Source organism: Acanthopagrus latus, chromosome 12 (assembly GCF_904848185.1).
Source record: "Acanthopagrus latus isolate v.2019 chromosome 12, fAcaLat1.1, whole genome shotgun sequence".
Classification (NCBI taxonomy): Eukaryota; Metazoa; Chordata; class Actinopteri; order Spariformes; family Sparidae; genus Acanthopagrus; species Acanthopagrus latus.
The window spans coordinates 3,694,688-3,717,880 of NC_051050.1; the positions used below are offsets into that span (position 1 = coordinate 3,694,688).

The 23,193-nt window shown below is 40.5% G+C and overlaps 1 protein-coding gene across 1 annotated transcript in view; it reads right to left on the reverse strand.

Annotated features, from left to right (window-relative positions):
* The window catches only part of LOC119029891 (LIM domain transcription factor LMO4.1-like), a 26,272-nt gene continuing 3,079 nt past the window's right edge, over positions 1 to 23,193 (reverse strand). The window contains exons 3-7 of the mRNA XM_037117076.1: positions 21,928 to 22,109; positions 10,437 to 10,684; positions 4,053 to 4,149; positions 3,761 to 3,919; positions 1 to 2,861 (exon numbers count right to left, since the gene is read on the reverse strand). Of these exons, the coding sequence (XP_036972971.1) occupies positions 2,853 to 2,861; positions 3,761 to 3,919; positions 4,053 to 4,149; positions 10,437 to 10,684; positions 21,928 to 22,109 (695 nt within the window). The 3' untranslated portion in view covers positions 1 to 2,852. The remainder of the gene's footprint in view (positions 2,862 to 3,760; positions 3,920 to 4,052; positions 4,150 to 10,436; positions 10,685 to 21,927; positions 22,110 to 23,193) is intronic.

The following is a 23,193-nucleotide window of genomic DNA, read 5'->3' on the forward strand; positions in this document are numbered from 1 at the left end:
TCAAGTTAAAGGTTTTAATTTGAACAGACAGAGAATGAAGATGGAGAAACTTTCTAAGGTTTAAAACAATGTATATTCTGACTCTTCAGACGGTTAAAGAGAGCACAAACTGCTGGCTGCCTGGACCCCACAGGAAAAAGCTCCCTCCCTTTTAATTAGACCAGCTCACCAGATTAGGCCTCATTAGGCTGCAACACAGGAGCGCAGCTCAAGCCCATGCAGGCCTCCAGCGCATCCCACTTTAATTGCTTCTGTAATGGCCTCAGCTCAGGCCTTTGAAATCCCATTCCTGGGGGTAATCAGCCATGTTTGTCTGAGAACCGCCAGCGTTTCTTACTTCTTCGTCAGTCTGAAGCAGCTAACTGTAACTTGCTGCTACACACTTACTGCAGCTGTAGCTGCTCAAAGGCTACATTATTATTAGTTCTTCTGAGAGGACTTAATTTCTTTTCATACACAGTTAAGAGCAACAAAACCCGAAGACCTGACTGAAAAAAAAAACCAAAACACAAAGTGCAACACAGAAAACATGACTCATACACTGTAGTACACATCACAACAGGATATTAGTGCACTTCCTAATCCTTCGACACTTCATAAACTATAAACAGGTGAGCCACTGTAAAAACTTGACCATTACTGCAATAAACATTTAGAATGCACAGTATATGTCTTTGCTGCTAAATGGCTTGTAGAATATTCTTTCCAAACACAATTACAAACACTGTATGGACTCTAAAAGTGTCCATGTTGTCTGATGACCATTAACGGCCGAAGAAGGAGAAAGTACATCATGAGAAAGCTTAAAGAAAGGCCATTCATATGGAGGGAGGGCTGTGATCTGAAGTACTGTGGTTGCATTCCTACCAAAGTCAGGAATCATTGTACAAATCTCCTTAATGCTGTACCCAGAACAGCTTACTTACTGGAATCAGGTTTAGGCCTTTGGGGAATATAGGTGAAATACAGAGAAGAAGCCCCACTGTTAGAAGCTCTACAAACTCTTCCTTCATATACATATGTCACAATTTAACAACAAAGGCTGAATCTATGGCATTGCTGCTTTTAAGGACTGCACAGGTTGTTTTATGATGGCTTGATGTTGTGTATCATGTCACGTTATGTTATCATCACTGACAGAATCAATGGCCAAAGCTACAAACTGTGATGTAAGAGAGAAAAATAAGATATACCTGTTTTTTTGTGGGCTGCCTAGGTCAGAAATAAAGTCATTTAAATATTCCTGTCCCAATGTGAGTATCCCCAGCATGACTTGAGAACTACCTCTGCAAAGATCTAACATTGTTCTTCTGGTAAGTGTCAGACTGCCAGATTTAGCATTCTGTTGAATGAAAGAGTTTAGCACCACTGCTCTGCTGTCAGCTGCACAGACCGGTACATTTTAGACCAAGTGGGTGATGGGGGTCATATAAACGAATGGCTTGTTTGTCAAATCACATAGCTGTAAATCACAGCGGCGGGGGCACAACCTCTGAGGCTTTGACAACATGCAAAAACATATCTGTGCTTGTCTGACACCTCCGCTGCTACAACTCAACCTTAGGTGAAGCACCATGTGTGTGTTGCTGCTGTGAAGTTACTTGATAGCCCTAGAAAATAAAACAAAAAAACAACGATATGGCACCGTTTAAGAAAAAACAAATGTTCAAACTGCAGGAATTCATTTGCTCGGCAACCGTGTGTGACTTTGATTAGCACCCAGCAGTTAGCTTGCTAACATCATACAAAGACCATTACAAAGCTGTAACATTAGTGGCCTGCTGGGTAGTGAGAATTAAGCTAATGAAGATCATAATCTGTCTATGACATGTGTGCTGGTGAAGTTTTTGTTCATTCAGGAAGCTATAAACACCAGTGGAGCCGACCAGAGACAAAACTTTTGGAAAGCATGAATTTACACACCAGAACATGTAAATCTGTGAACTGGATAACAGGGTTAATTAGAAATAAGGGCTTCTCTTTCTCCCCCTCTCTCTGTCTCTCTCTCTCTCTCTCTCTCTTTTTCTCTGTCTATCAATAAGGTAAATAAATGCCCTTTATACACAATTTGTAGTTAATGGGCTAAAACATGACAAAACCTGGTTTGGTCCTGTATAAGTACATTTTAGCTACCAGAAGATACCAGTTTTGTACAAAAGTTGGAGAACTCAAGCTCCTCTGTCTTTGGTAGGAATGCTATCACTTCAGACTATCACAAAAACAAAAGAAAAGCCCAGACACTAACATGTTTGTTGAATATTTCATACAGCATCACACAGAGAACAAGTCTAAGTATCAATATAGATGTTTTGTTGTTCAGCTGTCTCCTGAAGTGTGAAAGGAAACATCCAGCAGCTGACATCACGACTCAGGAGATCCATACATGTTTCCTCAAACCAACATATGGTCACAGTACAAGCGTGGTCTCACTGATTGTTTTGGAAATATACTTCATCTTCAGCAGGAATCACATAGCTGTCAGTTGTTGCTTGTTTATTCAACACCAACTCTGGCTCGCTGGGTAAAGGTTACAGATGATTCCGCTGAACTCACACAAACATGATCCTTCCATGACAGTCTCCCATGTTAGTTCTTATCAGTAATATGGCCATAGTTCACAGCAGACAACATTCTACTGCATCAACACTTTCCAACCATCCTCAGCATTCTTGAGCCTCCAACAAAACACTGGAGCTGTAGCAGTATGACTACATCCAGACTGTGGAGTGACAGTCCATCAGAATGAAGTCAGCCAATGGCAGGATTTACAGGTGGAGGAGGAGGGTGAAGGAGAAACAGAGGAGAAAAGTGGGGGGAGAAGGCACACATCTGGTTTTCCAACTTCTTCCTCCTCAGCAGACCTGTAACAGCAGATACAAGACGTAGTAAATGGCACTAGTAACACCTGTGCTCTCACACCATAAATCCATTTTCATCCACCAGTTCAGCCATTCCACATCAGAAAAACTACCATATAGATCACCTGTATAGCAGCTAATGTGTGTTGGGCAACAACCTCTAGCACCTGTAGTAATTACTACAACGTAGAAAGTGAGGAAATCTAGTACAAAGAGCAAAGTGTCTGCATGCGGAGGAGGCCGGGGACAGGTGGTTGGGTCAAACAAGCACAAGCCTTTCATTCAGGAGACTGCTGTTTATCATCACTGGTACACTGCAACAGTCATGTTGTCATGTCTCTACCATATTTTCTACACAGATTTCCATCATTTGACTTTAACTGCTTCTTTAATTACGTCATCACTTTGTGCCATATCCCAAGCAGAGTATTAGTGTCACCAGCTTTTAATCTCAATGTGTGCCATTCGCCATATTCACACAACAATAATAGATAGAAATGCACATTCATTCTGTAAATTCGGTTAAATTTGGGACCTCATTTGGAGGGAAACTAAATTGAGACTGCCCATTGTGTTCTCTTCATCTCTTTTCATACTGTTACTTTAACCCAGATTTATGTATGTATGAACAGTTTTCTGAATTCTGACTGACTGCCAAAGATAGTGTATAATACATTATATATACAGTGGTTGAGAAAACATCTACAGACTCTCTACTTGGGTAAGAGCTTATGTTTTTATTGTCGTCATTGTGTGTGTCTATGTGTTGTAATAAAGTCTGCACATTTGACATAATGTCAAATTAAAGGCGTTTCTAAAAGATGATGATAAGGGTCAATGTTTTCACTGGGTATCACTGATCTTGAATAGTTTAGTCTGAAGTCTGCAATGATCCGACTCACCTTCTGGTCAGACATCATGCTGCTGGTCTGCAGTGAGGCTGGGTGTCCACTGAGCAGACCTGCTCCCGGCCGGTCATGTTCACAGAAGATAGTCCCGTTGATGTAGTGAAAGCGGTCACCAGGGACCAGGCGGTTCCTGCAGGTCGCGCAGGTGAAACACTGGGAAGAAATATACAAAGAGGAGATGCCACTATGACTCTCTTGTACCATCTCATAACCACGATGACCACACTGATAACAGCGTGACGATGTGCTAATGTAAATGTTTGAGTAATGACATAATGCCGCTCACCTTGAGGTGGTAAACGTTGCCTTGTGCTCTCATCACCATCTCACTCGCTGGTATGGACTGTCCACACGCACTGCAGGCTCCACTGTGTCCAAACAGCCTGCGGATGAAACCATCTGTCACTGTTAACAGCTACTGGACATGATGCACAACTCACACAGTACGTTTCCAAAAGCACAACTTTAGTGCTCAAAGTTTCTTTAATAAGGAACTGATCATTTCAAGACGGTCTGATTTATTTGTATGAGGATGTCTCTTTCTACATTCCTCACCGCCTTAAGTCCCCCCAGTTTTTCCCCTTATCTTCATTCTGTCCATCCTTACTACCACCATCTTGGCCGTTTTTAAATTGACACATTCAGCACCTAAACCTGAAAGTCCTCCAAGTTCTTTTCATTTCAGTTATTTGAGGCTGAAATTAAGAAGACATTTTTGCCAATACTTATAGCAGTGTAGTTCACTTCAGATGCAGGCTGATTATTGTTACCCTCAGCAGTCCTCTGCTATTTGACACTGCCAAACACATTTTTGCTGAACACAGTTCAGACTCCAGTCGTTATATGCTTAGTTCACAATGGAGAGCTCAGTGTCCTGACTGAGTGTTGAGCAGATGTTGATCTGTTTATGTGAGCTGAGCTCTTCCTGTCATGTTTCAGGTATGAGGTCTGTCCAGCAGGTAACTTTGTCATAATCCATTGTTCACTGAGCCCCATCCTCATGAAGTTCTAATCTTGTTATGTCAAATTCTTCCTTTTCAACACAACACATACTGCATGCAGTTTGTGATGATGATTGGTGGGAGATCTACCACTCACCGCTCATAGTATTTTTTTTAAACTTCCAGTTGCTGATGTCACTTAATTAATTGTGCAGTCTTCATCCTGCAGAAGCAGACCTGCAGCCATGAGGCTGATGCCATCATACCTTTACAGAGGTCTGTCGTGTTGAGTGGATGGATCCATGACTCAAACAAGCTTTGCAGGAACTCTCATTGTCTCACCTAAACCTCAAACAGTGCACCAACATGGAGCTGTGTGGTGCTTTTGAATGAAACACAGAGCTTGTTTTGACATTTCCAGGCTTGTGATTACATTGGTGCAGTAAAATAAATCCATCTCATGACTCAGCTCTGCTCATACTCATCCTGCAGCACAAACTTAATGCTTCCTTGTTTGGTTGAGTGTGGGGAGGCTGCTTGCTTGTACTGAGATCCTTAAAGTCTGTGAAATTTGTCTCATGCCTGTACTGCTGTATGCAATGTCCGTGCGTTGCCATAGCAATCACAGCCATGTGGATTTGCTGTTGTGTGGCACCTCCAGGTCATGTGCATTATTTACAAGCCATCTATATTTCATTTGCATCTGACAGAAACACCTCAACCACGCTGGCCTCTGGTGAGAATAAACTAAACTCACTCATCAAACACAAGCTCTGCAGCATCAGCACATTTGGCACAACTTTTCAAGTCATTATCCATTCACCCTAATGCTGACAGAAAGTTAGGGACTTGTATATGTATGGCTCCATACAAGCCCCTTTTTTAAACCCAAATGTTCACTATTGTGCTAAGCTAAAAGCATTAGTATGCACAAGCTCTAACACATGTTTAGAGTGTAAATAACATCTTTAATCAGTTTGGGATCTCAGGGCATATTAAAACAAGTTTCCAGCTACTTCAGCTGTTTAGGAGAATGCTGCAACACTGTTTTGCTGTGAAGCTCCAGAAATGTTCTGTGGGCTACAAAACTTCACCTGACTTTCCATCTGCATGGAGGGGTTTAGGAGAAATGACACGGGAGAGTAATGCCTGAAGTTTATGTTGTTGGTGAACTTTTCCTTTAAGCAACATCCCTGGCAAAAACAGCACATTCAACAAATGCTCACAGACATAAAGAAGAGAAGGAGAAGAGAAGTCAGCTCTGTGCTCTCTGACTGTGGCAGCTCTCAGCAACAGTCAGTGTTGTTGTGTCTATCAGAGGCTGGAGGCATGTCAGCTCCTGAGCTGCAGCAGGTTCAGGTCTCTGCCATCATTACAAGCTCTTGTGATAGTGATGCCTTGTGACACCTACTTGACCAGTTTGGGTGCTTCTCTCTCTGTCTGTCTGTTGCTCTCTCTCTCTCTATCTCTCTCTCAGTCTCTCTCTTGCTCTCTCTCCTTCAGCAACTGCACAGAGTAATGAATTTTTTATCTTAATCCAAACAGTCATTTAATGAGAACGCCTGAGAGGATTCCTGTTCTTCTTAATTAAGCTACCCGCCCACCCACCCACACACACACACACACACACACACACACACACACACACACACACACACACACACACACTTCTCCAAGCTCAGTTACAGCTCATCCTGCTTTACTGGCATGAAGGGTGAAGATCTGAGGACCCGACCTGAACCAGGCCTCAGGTCAGCACTTTCTGGTGCACCTCAGCTCTCCAACTTAGCTATTGGTCTTGATCCACAGAGCCAGAGAGCAGTCTGCTAACATGAGCGATAAAACTGAATAAATGTCAAGTTTAAGCCAGACAATATGAAGACCTGGCACAGCTGACTAATAGTATACACGAATAAACTGCCACCTACCACAAATACACTAACAAATAATAATTCTACAGGTCAACACAAGACAGAAATTCACATGATGGACCCTGTCATGCACCTTGATTAGTTGGGCTTCAGTCGACCATGAACCAGTTTGGAACAGTCCAGGAACCAGTCGAGTAGTTACAACATTACACTCCTCTAACTCATTATGTACAGCTTTAGAACAAATGATCAAAATCAAAACCGAAGATAAGAGATATCACCTATTTTCCTCTGAAGCCTCAAAACACTTTACACTACTTTGTTCACATATGCAGCAGTACTCCTGAAAAAACACTTTAATATAGGAAATTGGTGGTGTTACCTTTTAAGTCAGAGGTTTGTCTCTCTGGTTTGGGGCTATTTAAGGAATAAAAAAAGGCCTGCATGTGGGCTTCAGGTGAGTTGGAGGCATGCTATTTTTGTTTAACAAGCATAATGAAAACACATCTGCTCCTTTGTGATTGATGTGGTAACAGATACTATGTGGCTGTACTTTACACAATTTTCTAATCGATATTTCCTAAACAGTGTAAACTTAGGATGTGATGGTATCAAATTTTTATGATGCGATTATTATGGCCACAAAACAAACAAAAAAACAAACACACTATTAACGTGATGTTCCACAAACTTCACTGAAATACAATGAAATTACACCACTATGTTGTCTATGACTCAGGATCGACCAAACTAAGTGTAACCTAACAAACTTTAAACAAACTGCTAACGGTGAAACACCATGAAGAGACGCAGACTGAGGCACCACAGCAGCTCAGCTGGTGGAGCATGTACAGAGGCTGTGTCCTCACTGCAGTGGCCCTGGGTTTGAATCTGACGTGTCACCCCATCTCTCACATCCCATTTCCTCTCATCTCTCCAAGCTTATATTAGACAGGAGTCTGATAGAGAAAGGTAGGCTGACTAGATCTAGAATAACTAGAATTAAGTCTGAATGCAGCTCAGTGTCTGTGTTCCTTCAATTCATAATGGATGCTATATTTTTAAAACATTGTTGAAAGCACACATAACAGAGGGGTCATGAACCAGGGCACGGTTGTATTGAACTATTGGACCTGCGATGGCCACTAGCATCCTACATTACAACTATTTACAATCATTTACTTATTTTCTCCAGCAGAAGAACAATATGCTGTCCATCCTACTCACAGCCTCTTCTGTACCTGACTGGGCTCTAGCTTATGCTCGGTGCAAAGCAATGCACAGCACAAGTGTTGTTGCTAGTTTCAGACAGACGCAGTTATCATTTTTGCACCCAGCGCCCACGTTGTGTAAACAGCAAACACCCTTGGGCATGTTTGTCTTAAACTGAGGTGTGGTTAAGCGAACTGATGGCAGAAAGTGACAGCGCCATAGACCAACAAAAAGCTGGTCTGAAGTCAGAGGCACAGTCTGCTTCCTGCTACTCAATGAGCGCATCATTCAGATAGTAAGATACGTCTACACAGGCAGGTTCACACCACTCATACACTGATTTTATGATTACAGAGGCTGCTTTCAGCATCAAATTCAACACATTCATATAAACTATATGCTAGAGCGCATGTAGGCTTTTCAAACACATAGGCTCACCCAGCCAATGGTATTCCTTCGTAACAACACTGCTAGTAGCTATGCAATACAAAAGGTGTTTGCTTTTGGCCATGGCTCACCATTAAGTTTTGGTTTTTGGTCCTCCTAGAGAAACATTTGGCCACCCCACCTAGTTTCTACTTGCTGCAGGAAAATCTTAGCGTTCATCTGCTTCACTGAGAAGTCACATAAAATACAAGAATAAATAGTTTTCAGTATGTATGTGACACAAACTTAGAGTGAGTTCAGAGAAGAAATGTGGTATTGACTATCATTATCATGTAAATCTGCAGAAACAGTGAACTGAGTCCAGTCCAAGTTTGTAACCACACTGATTAAAACTGAGCTGGTCGAGTTAGCTTGACCTCAGGCTCATCACAGATACAGCAGGAACCTCTCTACATCCAACTTCCGATACGGAAGAACACTACTGTTATAGCACATGAATATCAATCAGCTGTTTGAAATGTACCTGAATAAACGTGTATATCTGACACGTCTCAAATGTGGACTAAATGTGGACTGTCTTCAGCACACAGAGAACTCTCATGACTATGCAGTGTATCTTCTTGCACATGGTGGTGTAATTTGAGTGTACAGTATGAGCTCTGTTTATTTCAGGAGAGGTCCTGAAAAGCCAATGTATTATTACTGGCCTGACATACAAAGTGTGCTGTGTCTCAGCTCCACCTCAGCAGGCCTTGAGCTGTGGCTTTCCACATCCAGCCTGTGTTTGCCCCCGGAGACATGGCCACCAACAGAATCCCCGTCTGTGTTACATCAGGCTGCCTCGCAGACATTAAATGGCTCACTGTCTACACAGAACACAACACAGACACAAGCTGGCTCTCTCCTGTTTTACTATCACCAGTTTGACATGTACTTTGTGTGCTGTCCATCCTGCTCATGCAGTAGTGCCCTCTTCCCTTAGGTCTGCCCTTTCACCTGCTTTCTTCTCTTTATCTGCACTAGCTTCTATCTCAAGCCTTGATGAAGCTGACCATTTTTATCTGACAGTCCAGTATCCCAAAAACAAAACCCACTGCTCTAAAAACACACACTCTCCCTGCAGTTTTTTGCGTGTAATATCTCAGTGTGTCCGGTTGTGCAGGATAGGACTAAGTCAGGTGCTACATCGTCAGCAGTTACATCAGTTATACCGGTTGGCGTGGAAGCATGTGAGAAATATTCACTAGGTGAGTCTCACAGTCGGTGCATGACAGCGGGCAGCTCTGTTGAAAGTGTAATCCTGATAATGTAATGATCCACACTGTAAGAAAATGTGTTGGTAATCTGATTACATCTTTTGTACTTTCTTCTGTTATTGACATACAATACAGTTACTGTTTTTGTATCCTAATTAAATGACACAGCTCCAATGATTCTGTTACTCCACATGCCTGCTTATTTACAGCGTGTAATTTAGTGATAGTGAAATGTGTATTGTCACAGCCTTCTGAGCAATGAGCATTTACGAAGAATAGGCTGTATAGAGAAACAGGCTTTCAGTCCAACTGGACACTTTTTAAAACTAATGGGGTAATCGACCTGCTGAAAATTGGCATTGCAACGATAAAGCTGCAGCTCATTATTTGACAAAGCCAACATGGAGCAAAGGGCCCCAGGCCAGGACTCGAACCCGAGGCAGCTGCATCAAGGACAAGGCCCCTGTACATGTGACTCCCAACTGAGCTAATTTTTTGTTTGAAATCAAAAATAGGACAAAGTTTTAGCAGGTCTCAACATGTCATTTGAGTAACTGGTTTGCAAAATAGGTTTCATATGAGAACTTTTCCACCTCAGCCAAATGTTAAAACCTTTTGATAAAATGTGAAGTATCATGTAGATAAAGTATGTTTGTCCATGCATTTTAAATCCATATGAGTTCTAGCCTTTGTTATATCAATTAACATAACAAGAATAATTACCGCAACACTTCTTGTCGGTCATGTTTTTGAGCGTAACCTGAGAGGATTAAGACGTGCAGGATGTTTTGAAACTAGTAAACAAATTCCAATCAAAGTGACTATTATTCAATTATTTAATTGGTCAATCGACAGAAAAAAATCTACCTACAACTAATTTGAGAAATGATTGATCATTTATGTAATTCTTTTCAAAACAATAGGAGCTAGGAGGTTCCAGCAGCTCAACTGTGAAGACCTGCTGCCTGTCTTTGCCTTATGTGACAGTAATGTCATGTCTCACCTGATGTAGTCGTTCTTGCAGAGGATCATGCCTCCTTTACTGTAGCAGGTGCTGCTGTACTCGCCCAGCTGAGCGTGGCAGCACGAGCACTTGAGGCATCGTGTGTGCCAATACCGCTCCATAGAGAAGAGCAGGAAGCGGTCTGCGATACGACCTCCACATCCTGCACATGACCTTCCCGGTGCACCCCCGCCACCACCCATCACTGCCACCGTGGGTGTCTCCACCCTGCTGTTCACCATAGCAACCTGAAGAAAGGACAGAGGACAAACAATTGAAGCATGACAGTGGAAATGTAAAGAAACACTGTGTGGTAATAGTATGGGTTTCTCAAAAGTACTGATACTTAAAGGGCAAGTCCACCAGTTTTACACACTAAACTGTTTGAACAAGTGTCGGAAAGTACTACTGTCTATGTAAAAAGGGAGTATAAAGTCACTGGGGGCAGTCTAAGTTGCACTGTGGGTAATGTAGGCACCAGGTTTAGGATGAAGACCACATGGAATAACAGGTGATGTCTCTGTTCTGCTGTATCAGTTTTCATCATCTGTTTTAAAACTCTCCACATTTAGTCCAACAGTGTTAAAGGAGTATGAAGTTATATCAGTGGACTGCTTTTAAAAACCTGGTGCTGAAGGTGCCAACCACACCGACTAGAGCCACGGACGCTCGCTAACGGCCCTGACAAACAGCTTTGGTGTGTCAAGGCCTTAGATGACCGTGTGGTTAACACAAGCTGAAGAGATACTCACATTTTTGTGATGTAGTCTATTTATAGCTTAACATTAACATTTCACTGTTCGGGATCTAATTTATGCTTAAAAACTTGTCTTTGACACAGATATTAGTCTGCAGTATTTCAAAGTAGGCTACTGTGAAAGAAACCAGGGGGATGCTAAATTCAGGCATAGCTACAAAAAATGTCATGCTGTCTATGAATCCATTGAATTGAAATCCAGACAGGACAACACACACAGCAACAAATGTTCAAAGCTGAAACAAAGCACACACACTCTGATCTGGACCTACATCATTATAAGTCTTGTTCTAACTTGGTAACATGTCCCGTGAGGACGCTCTCTGAAGCGGAGCAGCGTTTGCTCCTCTAACAGATGTTATGGCCCACACTCTCTGGAAATGTAGTTTCATTTGATTCAGCTGCTCGGTTCTTCATCATCTCTTTCCGCAAAAGCCAAACTTATTATAGAACTGTTTCATAATTGAAAAGTGAGCTCTAGCTGCTGATGGACAGTGTTAGACATATGCTGTCGGGCAGCATTTACTGTATTTCTGCTTTCTTCATTTTTCCATTACAAACTGATTTCATGCACAGCTGGGAATAATATTGCTTTTGAACCACACCGGGTACAGACATAGCAGTGTGCTACCCAGCAATGAGTCAGCAACACTGCCTCTTCAGCTGCTTCCATGATTTATAATTAGCGCCAACAACAACATAAAATAATTGCAGGGCTAGATTTCATTTTCCAAATGAGCAACAGCAGCACAATTTGTCTTCTGAGCATCTAATTTCAGCAAGGGCATGTTTAGCTTTACGACTAGCCTTCCCACAAGATTATTTGAGATTGCAGCAGCTGGTCCTGTGCAGTGAAGCAGGATGCCCTCAATACCCTCATTTCCTAGAGTAGACACCTGGCTCTAATCAGCCACAGGAACATCATGTTAAGAAGCCCAAGGCTGCATTCAAACCACAAACAGCCTCATGCACCCAGACCAAACCTTCCCATTAGTGGAGGCTTGTTCATTAATGTGCCCATCTTTTAAAATCTGTCAATTTAATTCACAAATTCAACTTTACAATTAACCACCTTGAATCTTGATGTCACAATTCTTAGCATTACTTTCTCTGATCTCTGATTACAAGCTGAAATCAATCACTCACATACTGTGAAATGTCGCCCTTTTCCAACTTTTACAGTGCATATATCAGGTAAATAAACACTTATGGTCTTTTTCTGGCTTCGATTATAGACAGGACATGATGTTTACTTAGAACATAATATATCTGGTTATTCATACCTATGGGATGGTATCCAGGACTGCATCACTGTATAAACTGAGAAGAGTTACCTCAGCCTTTCAGGATGAACCCAGCTTTGTTCATTTACTAAAGAATTTCCTGTTGAACTTGATTAGCCTTGGTCATGTGCTCAGCAGTAATGGGAGACTCTGACCTGTATGATATTTCCTCAGCTCTACTGTCCACTTTCATGATAGTTTTGTTGTTCTGATTAACCAGTGACATGCTATAGTATCTGTTTTTTTAGTTGTCTACAGATTACAGTGTTTGGCTTTTAATGTGGGAATAATCCTAAATTGTGTGACACAGTAAAAAAAAAAAAAATACTAAATGCATGTCTTCATCTTCCTGTTACAAAAAAGAGTTGGCTGCTCAACAAACTCAAGGCTAACATCAGTCAAAAAACAGGATGCAAGGAGTGCTGCTTTGTTGTGGAAAATGTTGTCCCTCTGGTTCTCATCAGTGTAGGGATCTCGTTCTTTCAGAATTGCAGAAAAATCTGAGGCACTCAAGAGGGTGATGAGTTCAAAATCCTTTAATTAGTCATGGCTGTTGAATCAAAACAACAGTAAAAAAAAATGCCTATGCATTCAGGGCAGTACAAAATAGCTACCTTTGGGCTCTTACATTTATAGGTTACAGACACATGATCAATGATGACAGGTCAGCAGTTACATGACTGGTGCAGATAACCACATGACAGACAACGCAGGTAGGTAAATTGTCATATGATCAGTATGAGTAGGTCAGCAGTCACATAATTAGCAAGTTAAAATCAAAAGTCAAGTTAAAATCACAAAATGAGGGCAAGACTATAGGAAAATATATATACACAAAAAAATTACCTTTTCAGACTTATCAGATGCCTTCATTGTCCCTGTTCAAACGTGGACATTGGGTAGCTTACAGTGTATAGATGTTGTAAGAGCCTTTTTAATCTGTCTCCTCTCCTTACTGAGTTATCTGTACATTCTATGCCTGATATCTTGAGTGCGATGCCGCAGTTAGCCTCTTTTATACCTTTTCCACTGGTCAAAAATCCCACTTAAACTCGCTAAGATGGGACTTGTGCATGTAATGGGAATGTGTACACTCTGCATATACACCCGAATCAACTAACTCTGCAGTAGACCCATGTTTTTATCGCCTCAGCTCGGCTGGGCTTTGATCAAAACAAATGAATCTGGGTGAACACACTAAATTCTCCCTCTTGAGGTGATGACACATTGTAACATCCAGTGCTGGCCCGTGAATAAGGAAGGAATTTGGAATGAATCTAAGGAAGTTTTATTACTGGACAAAGTGTTGGGAGTGAAGCCCCATTCATCCGTGTTAGCTTCTCTAATAGGCTAACATTAGTGCTAGCCTCTCCAACAGTTGTGTTTTATGTAGCATTTTAATTATAATATTTTGATGCTCACACTATTTTGAATTTAGGACGAGGTCTTTGCCAAACACACTTATGTTTCCTAACTTGGAAAATTCTTCTGTTAGGACGGTTAGCTCAATTTTCAATCAATATACCAACAACTGTAATCCTACCTTAACTAAGCTGAGACTGGAATTTAGACTTCTGTAAAAAGGCCCAAGAATATGATGTTTGCATGTACTATCGTGTGACTGAAAAATCGATCATACCCAGGATCCTCATGTCCATGTCCACTTCTTAAATCAGCTTTTGGACATGTGAGAATTTTCCAGTTAAAGAGTTGATGTGGACTATGTAAACACACTAAAAACAACACAGCAGAGCACACTGGAGTTTGCCACAACCCAACACAGAAATGTATTTGACAAGATGCCGCAGTGTGGTCTTCTAAACCCTGTTGGCCTGTGGTGTGTGTGTGTGTGTGTGTGTGTGTGTGAGAGGCCATGGCGGCTTGTAATGTGAAAAGGAAGGAGCTGTGACACGAGGCCTTCCTGAGGATAACAGCTCAAGCCTTGAGGAGGGAAGCCACGGCCAATACTCCCGTGTCACTGAGACCTTCACAACATATGCGAACCTCCTCATTATAATGAACAAATACTTTTACCATTCTACAGCTAGCATCAACTTTGCTTTACTATACATGTTCACATGTATACGTATATCATATTCACTGCAGCGCACCGTGTGTGGTTTTTTCTCATTAACGTACGATATGTTGAGAGGATCTCTTGCCTGACTGAAACCATTACGAACTAAAAAATAACAACTGCAAAAGGTGAAAAAGAGAGAAAATGTGAATTAACATTTAGAAGGCATCAGAGAGGTGCATTTCAAATTATGTTTTGACAAGGGAACACTGATGTTTTTCCAAGGGCACAATTCTTTTTTTCTTTATATTGTATAGTTTTATATGTTTTTTTTTATAGTCTTTTTTATTTAAAATTGTATTTGGCTGTTATATCTGAATGTTTGATGTTTGCCTAATATCTGTATTGACCAAAAAATAATCTAAATCAGCTGGGCCCTATTGAATACTATTATAGTACTAAGGCTATTTTTATAATTAACTCTTATGATAATGGATTAAACATTTCAATCATTTTTAAGCTTCCATCTTCATTAATGTGAACATTTACCTCTTTCCTTTGTTTAAAAGAAGCAGTGTTGAAGACATAACTTGGGGCCCTGAGGAAACTGTTGTGAGCATTTTTTACATTGTCTGACATTTTAGAAATTACCAATAAATCATGAAAAAAAGTATCATCAGTTATAAAAATAAATGTCAGTAGCAGCCTGGGCCAGCACATACACATACAGAACTACAGCACTGCACCACAGCTGCTGAATGCATCTGAATGAGTGAAATGATCATTATTTCTAAAGTTATCACAAAGCTCAGCCTCTGACTAAACTCTGCCATGTGACAACTGAATTATAAGCAATAAATGTGAAGTGGTTGTTACGTCACATGAATATAATACTTTACTAGATTTACAGTGAGAACACAGGATGTCTTATGTCACCCTGTGCTTCAATGGTCTTGCTGTTTTTCCCCCCATCTATTTCCTGTCTTCAGTGCCAGATTCCTTTGGGCGGCACATCACCAGCCGTGAAATCAATTAGCGGGCCGAGTCTGCATAATACAACAGCTTCCACCCCTGTGAAATAAAGTCAGCGCAATTTGTGGATGGATCAAACAGCTCATGCACCAACGTGATAACTTCTTCCACCTTTTGTCCCTTCTATTATCATTTACTTGCAGTTATCACTAGAATCTCTTTTGGATAGTTTGCAGCTAGTGAAAGCAGTCCAGATAATGAGTCCTTAAATCCTTCAGAGGCTAACACGTGACATTTCCTTAATCTGAGTTAAATATTCCTGGTCACACGTGGAACTAATTGCAGAGGAGCAGCCACTGTAATCATCACACCAACACCTGTGTTAATTCAGGATGTTCCAATCTGCCAAATAGCTCTCCGGTACAATTCTTATCCAGTTAAGATGCAAATCCTGCATAAAATCATCTTCTGCATTACATCGCCTTGATATGTGCTGTCAGTCTCGGGAAGTGGACGCATTAATAATGATATTTCAGTGTTAAACAAGACTGCATAATCTAAGCTGTCCACAGGTCAGAATGTTTAAAAAATCAGTCATCCGTGTTCTTATTCTGTTAAATCTGTCCGTGGTGACTAGGAGCAAATTGTTTATTTTCATGACTTATTATCTAATGGCTCATTCATATTATTTTTGTTTTGTGAGTCCCATGTAAATACTACATCTTGCATTTTGTTGTAGAATGATGGTCATGAATCATAAATGAACCATGTGCCTTGTTCATTTAACATGAAGAAATGCTCTCCACCTGGACACGCTGATTAAGAGGGACTATGTTAAGATTATTTAGAGAAAAGAGAGATTGTATACTTCTGTCACTGTTGAGGCATTCTTCTCTTATGGAAACTATGCATATAGACACATACACATGCATGTATAGCTGTCTGTTAACAGTACTATTCACTCTGTTATCTGTAACCAAGCAGCTGGTTGATGCTCAGGTTTGTGCTAATGCTCCAGTGTGGAATTCATCCTCTTCATCCTCTGTCCAAACATTAAAAAACCTCCATATATGGCTCGATCATGGTCGGAATCACTGAGATGAATTCATTCCCTGTGATCCTTCCTTTGAGGCAGCTTCACATAACATCTCTGAGCGACACCTTCATTTAACTTGTGACTTACCCTTGATTTTATATCTGTTGATAAAATGCTCCAGGTATTATCTGCCTACTTATGACTCAATCGGCCTATTTATCACACTTTTAAGTATGTCATTACCTGTAGACTGTTCATACTTAAGTAAAGTGGACAAAACATCTCCTCCTTACAGCTATGTGCCAGCTACTTACACAAATGTGAGCCAACACTATGTCTACCACTCCATGGATACTACACAGGCAAAGTAAAGAAAAAAGGTAAAGAGACGTGGTTTAAAGAATAAAGAAGGAAAGGTAAAATCAGTTCATAGATGGACACAGCGCTGTAAGTAGCTGCTGAGCTGAGGAGGACACTGCAGTTCAAACACACGGCATACTCAATGTGACATCATGGTTAGTATGAAATAAAGTATGTGATTCGAAACACAGCCTTACACATGTGACAGGAAGAAAAGCTCAGGTGTAAATAATGAAATGAATGATTCCCTGCCACACTGTCATGACTTAGCGCTACACAAGAATAAAACAGAGCCATCCTTACTGTTAGAATTAACGCCTGTGCTTTTATGAAAAGTCAGTGGTGTTGATTTTTTCTTTTCTTTTTTTGGGTATTTGTACTTTATTCAAGAATTTCCCCTTCATACATTTACTCCACTACATTAGGAATCAAACACTGCTCTTTTTTTAAATTTACTATCAGTGTTGGGGGTTACAATGCTTTATTTCTTTTAACGTAAGGGAGTAATATAGTGTGTTCCTAATAATATTTCAGCAATGTATAAATTAAATGTATTAATGTACTAAAGTTATGCCATGTAATGCGTTACAATCCGCGTTACCGACTGAACTGAATAGCTTGTTGTTGAATGCATCCACACGAACATGACCATATCAATATCGGATCTGTTTGTGTTTAATATAGTTGAGCCAATAAATTCTTGGTTCAGTCTCTGTGTGACTGAAATGAGCTGTAGTTCGTAGGTGATGAAGCCTGATCCTCTGAGCGCACTTTAATTTACATCCCTGAATCACACATGTCCATGCATTCCTTGTTCTGTGACTACAATAAGAAGCCATAGAAAAAGGGATGTTTGTCTTATCATGTCATTAGAGGTTACATCATTTAAGGTATAGCTATATCATGTTTCACATGACTAAGCCTGCAATTAAAAATATTCAATCCTATCTAATAATATATCAGACAATAATCCTTTGTCTGCCTGCTTATCCCTTTGTCCAAGGCCTTTCCTTCATTCAAAAATATCTAGGCTATAGGTTATTAGGGCATTTTGTTGAAAGTAATTAAAAAATAGTTTAATAAGTAATTTATTACCCTGTGAAGACAGTAACATTAAAATATATTGCATTTTGAAAGTAACTTGTCCAACATTGTTACATACACATACATACACAATACAGAATGCACTGAGGGATAATTTCATGACAACTTTAAAATGCTGCTTACTCATCAGGAGATCATTAATAATCAAAACTACAATAAGAAAGGTTCAGGGACATTTAAAGCAAACACTATGAACTTCTTATGAACTTGCAGTTTCAAGGTTTTACCTCTGATTGATTTGATGACATAAATAACTCAGGATTTTATGAAAGCAATAACATCTAAATTTGTCATCACAAGAAAAAACTGGGGCTTCTGTAATTCAGATACTTAGGAAATTTGCAAATAAAACTGCCTGTTGTCCTGCTGCCCTGCAGTGTTTCCCCTATGTACACCAGCGCTGATCAAATTTGACTGGTACTGCTAAGGAAAGGAGAGAAGAAGAAGGAGAAGGAGAAAAGAAGGAGATGCAGATGGTGAAGGAGAAGGAGGAGGAGAAGGAGGAGTAGAGAAGGGAGAAGTTACATTATTTTGCACTATGGATGCTTCATATCTAGGTCAATTAACACACCTGAGAGTGTGGTTCCTGTCTGCCATGTCCGTTTGCATAGAGTTTGACTTTGATAATTATCAATAAATACAGTATGACGATGTGATTTTCCTCTCCCCCGCTGAAAGAGCGAGAAATCCAGAGGGGGGAGAGCGGGAGGGAGGGAGGAAGAGAATGTGAAAGAAAAGTGGGAGTTAAAAAACAAACTGCCTCTGTTTGGCAAATCACATTTAGGGTTAGGGGTTTGGGCACACTTTGCACGACTGCCAAAACTTCCTCCTAACTTCCTCCTAGGGAAACACTGTCTTGACTGATTGAGTGAGCAAGATTCTCTCTCAAGTGCTCTTTATTTCATTCTTCACAGTAGGGGGTCCAACAATATGTTTTTTAAGGCCTATTCTGACACTGATTATTAGTTATCAAGGAGAGTGATAACGGATAAACATCTGCAGCAAAAATTAAATTTGAATTCACCCATTCAGGACACAATTACAACAATTTACAACAATTACTGATTACTAAGTAAAAGCTGGATAAATGAATAAATACCATGTTAATCTGGAAACGCAATAAATACATATGTGACTTCAGTACAGCGTGGTTATAAAAGCTGCTGAATTAACTGTAGCTTTTAGTCACTCCCCTGAGATACACATCTCAAGCAAGTTGACCTTTTCTAACGCCCATTGTTCAGTCTGACAGACAATTGTAACCTCTCGCGCAACACAAAGGCCAGTAAATCAGCAGCTACTCTTGCTCTGACAAACGCTCTGATGAAGGAGTCAATAAAAACAGGAGCTAATGGAGAGAAACACAGCTGCACTGCAGCCTGGACACTCTGATGGATTACATGCAGTTTTCAGGTTGACAGAGCCAATAATGACTCATTTCGCTCAAACTGAATGCAACAGGCTGATACCACACACACACTGTAAAATCTCACACAGGATTAATTTTGTCTTCATTAAGTCCATGACAATATGAATATCCTATTAGCATAAAGAGTTTAAGGTTATAATGATATGTTATCTGCTTCCATTAAAAAGCCTACGCCTCGAGAAAGACTCATGGATTAAAGCTCCTATCACACCCTGCGCTGGTTAACACTGGTTAACGCCTAATAATCACCTTTAGGCATTGCAGGGGTTGTTATTCATGATCCACGACGATGACTGGTAACTGAGGTTCTGTACATGCATTAGGATAAGAAAGGAGTCAAATAAAGGGCAGATTGTTCAACTAGTCAATAGAAATTTAATGGGCCACAACTTCAATAAAATATTAAAGTTACTGATCAAGCTAAAAAGATTGTGTGGTCCCACATACTGCAGTGAGATCATTTATTGTGTAAACTACTGGCCGGACAAGTTAATGTTTATGAATAGATCATTGCTCACTAATGCTATACAATCATGCATCTGGATCAAAAATCCCATTCTGATGTATTTTTGCTTGTGGAGCCTATCGTCTTGCAGGTCGCCACAGAGGTGAGGAGGTCGTGTGGCTCGGGCACCACGGAGCGACGCCTCGGCCTGCTCAGTTTGACAGTTACTAATCGCATGTTCAAAAATGTATTAAGTAACATAATCAAATCAAAAAGTAGCTTTATTATTCTGTCACTTTCGAATAAACTCAATGCCAAACATATGCAAATAGAGATGAGAGAAGATGAATATCACTAAGACACTACAGATGAGTATATAGTTATTCAATTTAAAATTGTAATCCTGTTAATAATCCCCTTTGTATCTGTAATCCCATTACATATATGCATTTACTCTCCCAGCCCTATCTATAATCTATATGTTTCAGACATTTTGTCATTGTAGTTTGTCAACTCCGCCACTTTGTTGTTCTGTTCTGTCTGTCTTGGGTAAGGGATCCTCCTCTGTGAACCCTTCTGAGCTTTCTTCCTTTTTTCCTGGTAGAAAGTTGTTTTTTTTTTTCTCACTCCAATCGAGAGACTAGAGGCCAGAGGGTGTTGTTCACTGTACAGATTGTGAAGCCCCTGAGGCAATGTGATTTGCAACTTTGGTCTATACTGAAAAACTGAAGTCTTGGCATTCATTTTCACTTGTTTCTTTCCAATTGCTTGCTGTGCTCACATTGACACAGAGGCAGGAAAAAAAGATTTTGTTCAAAGGTTCGACCTATCAGCCATCAGACACGGGTCCACATTGTTTTCCTGACATTTCGGCTGTAATTTGGGAACGATTTAGCGGCAGTTTACGACCTAATTTACAGCCCAATAGATCTTAGATGTGAAATGACACCACTTTATTGGGGCAGTCATTTTATCCAGGAGTTATTACCTCCTTCCGTCTTTTGTATAAATACAATCAATGAAACATGGCTCCACCACCAATGTCACAGTCACTCTGCATCTTAGGTATCAGTAACAAATAACCTCAGCACACACAGATCAGGGGAAAGCGACCAAGTGAGTATGAAAGCAGCAACATCTCCAGAGTCTCCAGTAGCACAGAGAGTCATGGTCATACTGGGACAGATTCACTTTCTCTCTCTTTTCAGTACAAACCAGTGGCTCACTGCATATGTGAATTAACGTGTTTGATAAAATGAGGAGAGAAGGGAAAAAAAAGAGGCAAATTAAATAATTTTATATCATTTCATTTTTCTTCTCCTAATACAACTACTCCTCCTTAATTTCATTATTATTTCTAGCGTCTTCGTCATCATCATTACAGAGTAAGACTTAATAATAACCATAACTAATAAATGGTAAATTCATAGTTAATTAACCTTAATTTAATGGTAATTCACTGCTTACAAACTATGAAATGCTTTATAAGCCATGTCATTGTAAAGACATCATCAGTTACAACTTTACAAACAAACAATGACTTAATAAATGCTTCTTAAATGCTTAACTGTCCCTCAATAGTCAATTATTAGTCAACTATTACCTTAAGTTGGATTAACTCTAAATCTACAATTTCTTACAATGGTTATTATGAAGTGTTACCCATCACATTAGTTAGTTATTTGAATAAGACAAAAATCTGCAATAGAATTGATCCAAACCTTAAAGGGGCACTACGTACTTTTAGAGACTCTCAGCATTTTTATATTTACAGTTTTAATAAGTATTCCGTTTATTCAGTTATGAAAAAAAGAGAGTTTGTTTAGCAGAGAAAAACTCATTTAAACTACTGACTGCTCCTTTAAGCTACAGCCTGCTCCTTAAAGTGTCTAACCTGAACAGACGGATCTTCTGGCGGCAGGTTCCTGCTCACCCATGAGTTATTAGTCGTACTACTACAAAAAAACATACGGCCGTCAGTTTCCGTGGAGGCGATAATGGGAGGACGTGAACATGTGTGGTTTTCCAGTGCTGCAGAAGGAGAGTGAAGCTACACTAACATGTCGGACAGAAGGGTCCACTGCTCACCTGGCTGCAGCTGGAGGCGGGCGGGCTGACGAGGTGATTTAGCAGCAGCCTCCGCTCGAGCGGGAACGAGACGGATGGAAACTTTTTCAGCTGCTGTACTCTCCGGTAGTCTCCTGTGCTCACTGCCCGGGGACTGTCAGCAAAACTCCCCTGCTCTGGTCCCACTCGCGACACGAAGCTTTCTGGCCGAAGACAGACAACAACAGCTCAGTAACTGCCGGCCGGTTCCCTTCAGTGTCCTTGTCCTTGTCCTTGTCCCGGTCCCTCTCCCTGTCCCTGAGAGGAGGTGAGCCGGTTGCTCTGGTTTAACACGTTTATAAGGCACTCCTCTGGTGACGTGCCGGGGGGGCGTGGCTCCCGCCGCCTGTCTACATGGGACATGGGATGTTAGCTCTCCCTGATGGCAGACTGTATTCGGCTCAGCTCAGCAAGAAGCACACGTAACACCCAATTATTTGGTCCAAGTCTCAAGAAAGTCCAGAGTTTCATTTGTTTTTGTCTATTTCTCTAACCTGTTCAAAAAGTATGACAATGAATTGAAAACGTTAAACGAACACAGACAAGTCGTTCGAGTCATCATGTTTCAAGTTGGGTCTAGTCTCAAGTCCTTAACTTCCAAGTCGAGCCCCAAGTCATTTATTATTTTAAGTCAAACTGCCAGTCATCAAAACAGTGGCTCCAAGTGTAAACTGATCCTACATTTCTGTATGGATTATGGATGATTTGTTTAATGTTTTCACCTCTGATTGGTGTGTGTCCACATAGACGATTTTAATTATTGAATGTAATTATACTAGACCTCATCATATCCACAACTGCAATATTTCACCTCATGTTTGGTATAAAAGTATAAAAATACGATTTCACATGTGTATTAAACTTTTTATTTGATGTGTCATTCTGCTGTTCAGTGCAGGAGCAGGTTCATACAACCAACTCGGCCACCTCTGACACATCAACATTTAAATGTAAAATACACATCATGCAGAATGTCTCCTTTGTATTAAACATCTGGAGCCCCCAAGATCCAAAAAGATAATGACTATATCACATAAGAAATGAATAAATAAAAATGTATCATTCTTTTTTGGACATGACAGTAACAAGAAGACATTTAGCAACGCCCTTTTCAAGAGGGATACATGTACTGTAAGTGCAGTAACTAAATACCTAAAATCGTCAGCTTTAACAGCGAGCTGATGCAAAAGACACAAAACAGTAGCACTACGACAGAATATGACACATAACCAAATAGAACCATCTAAT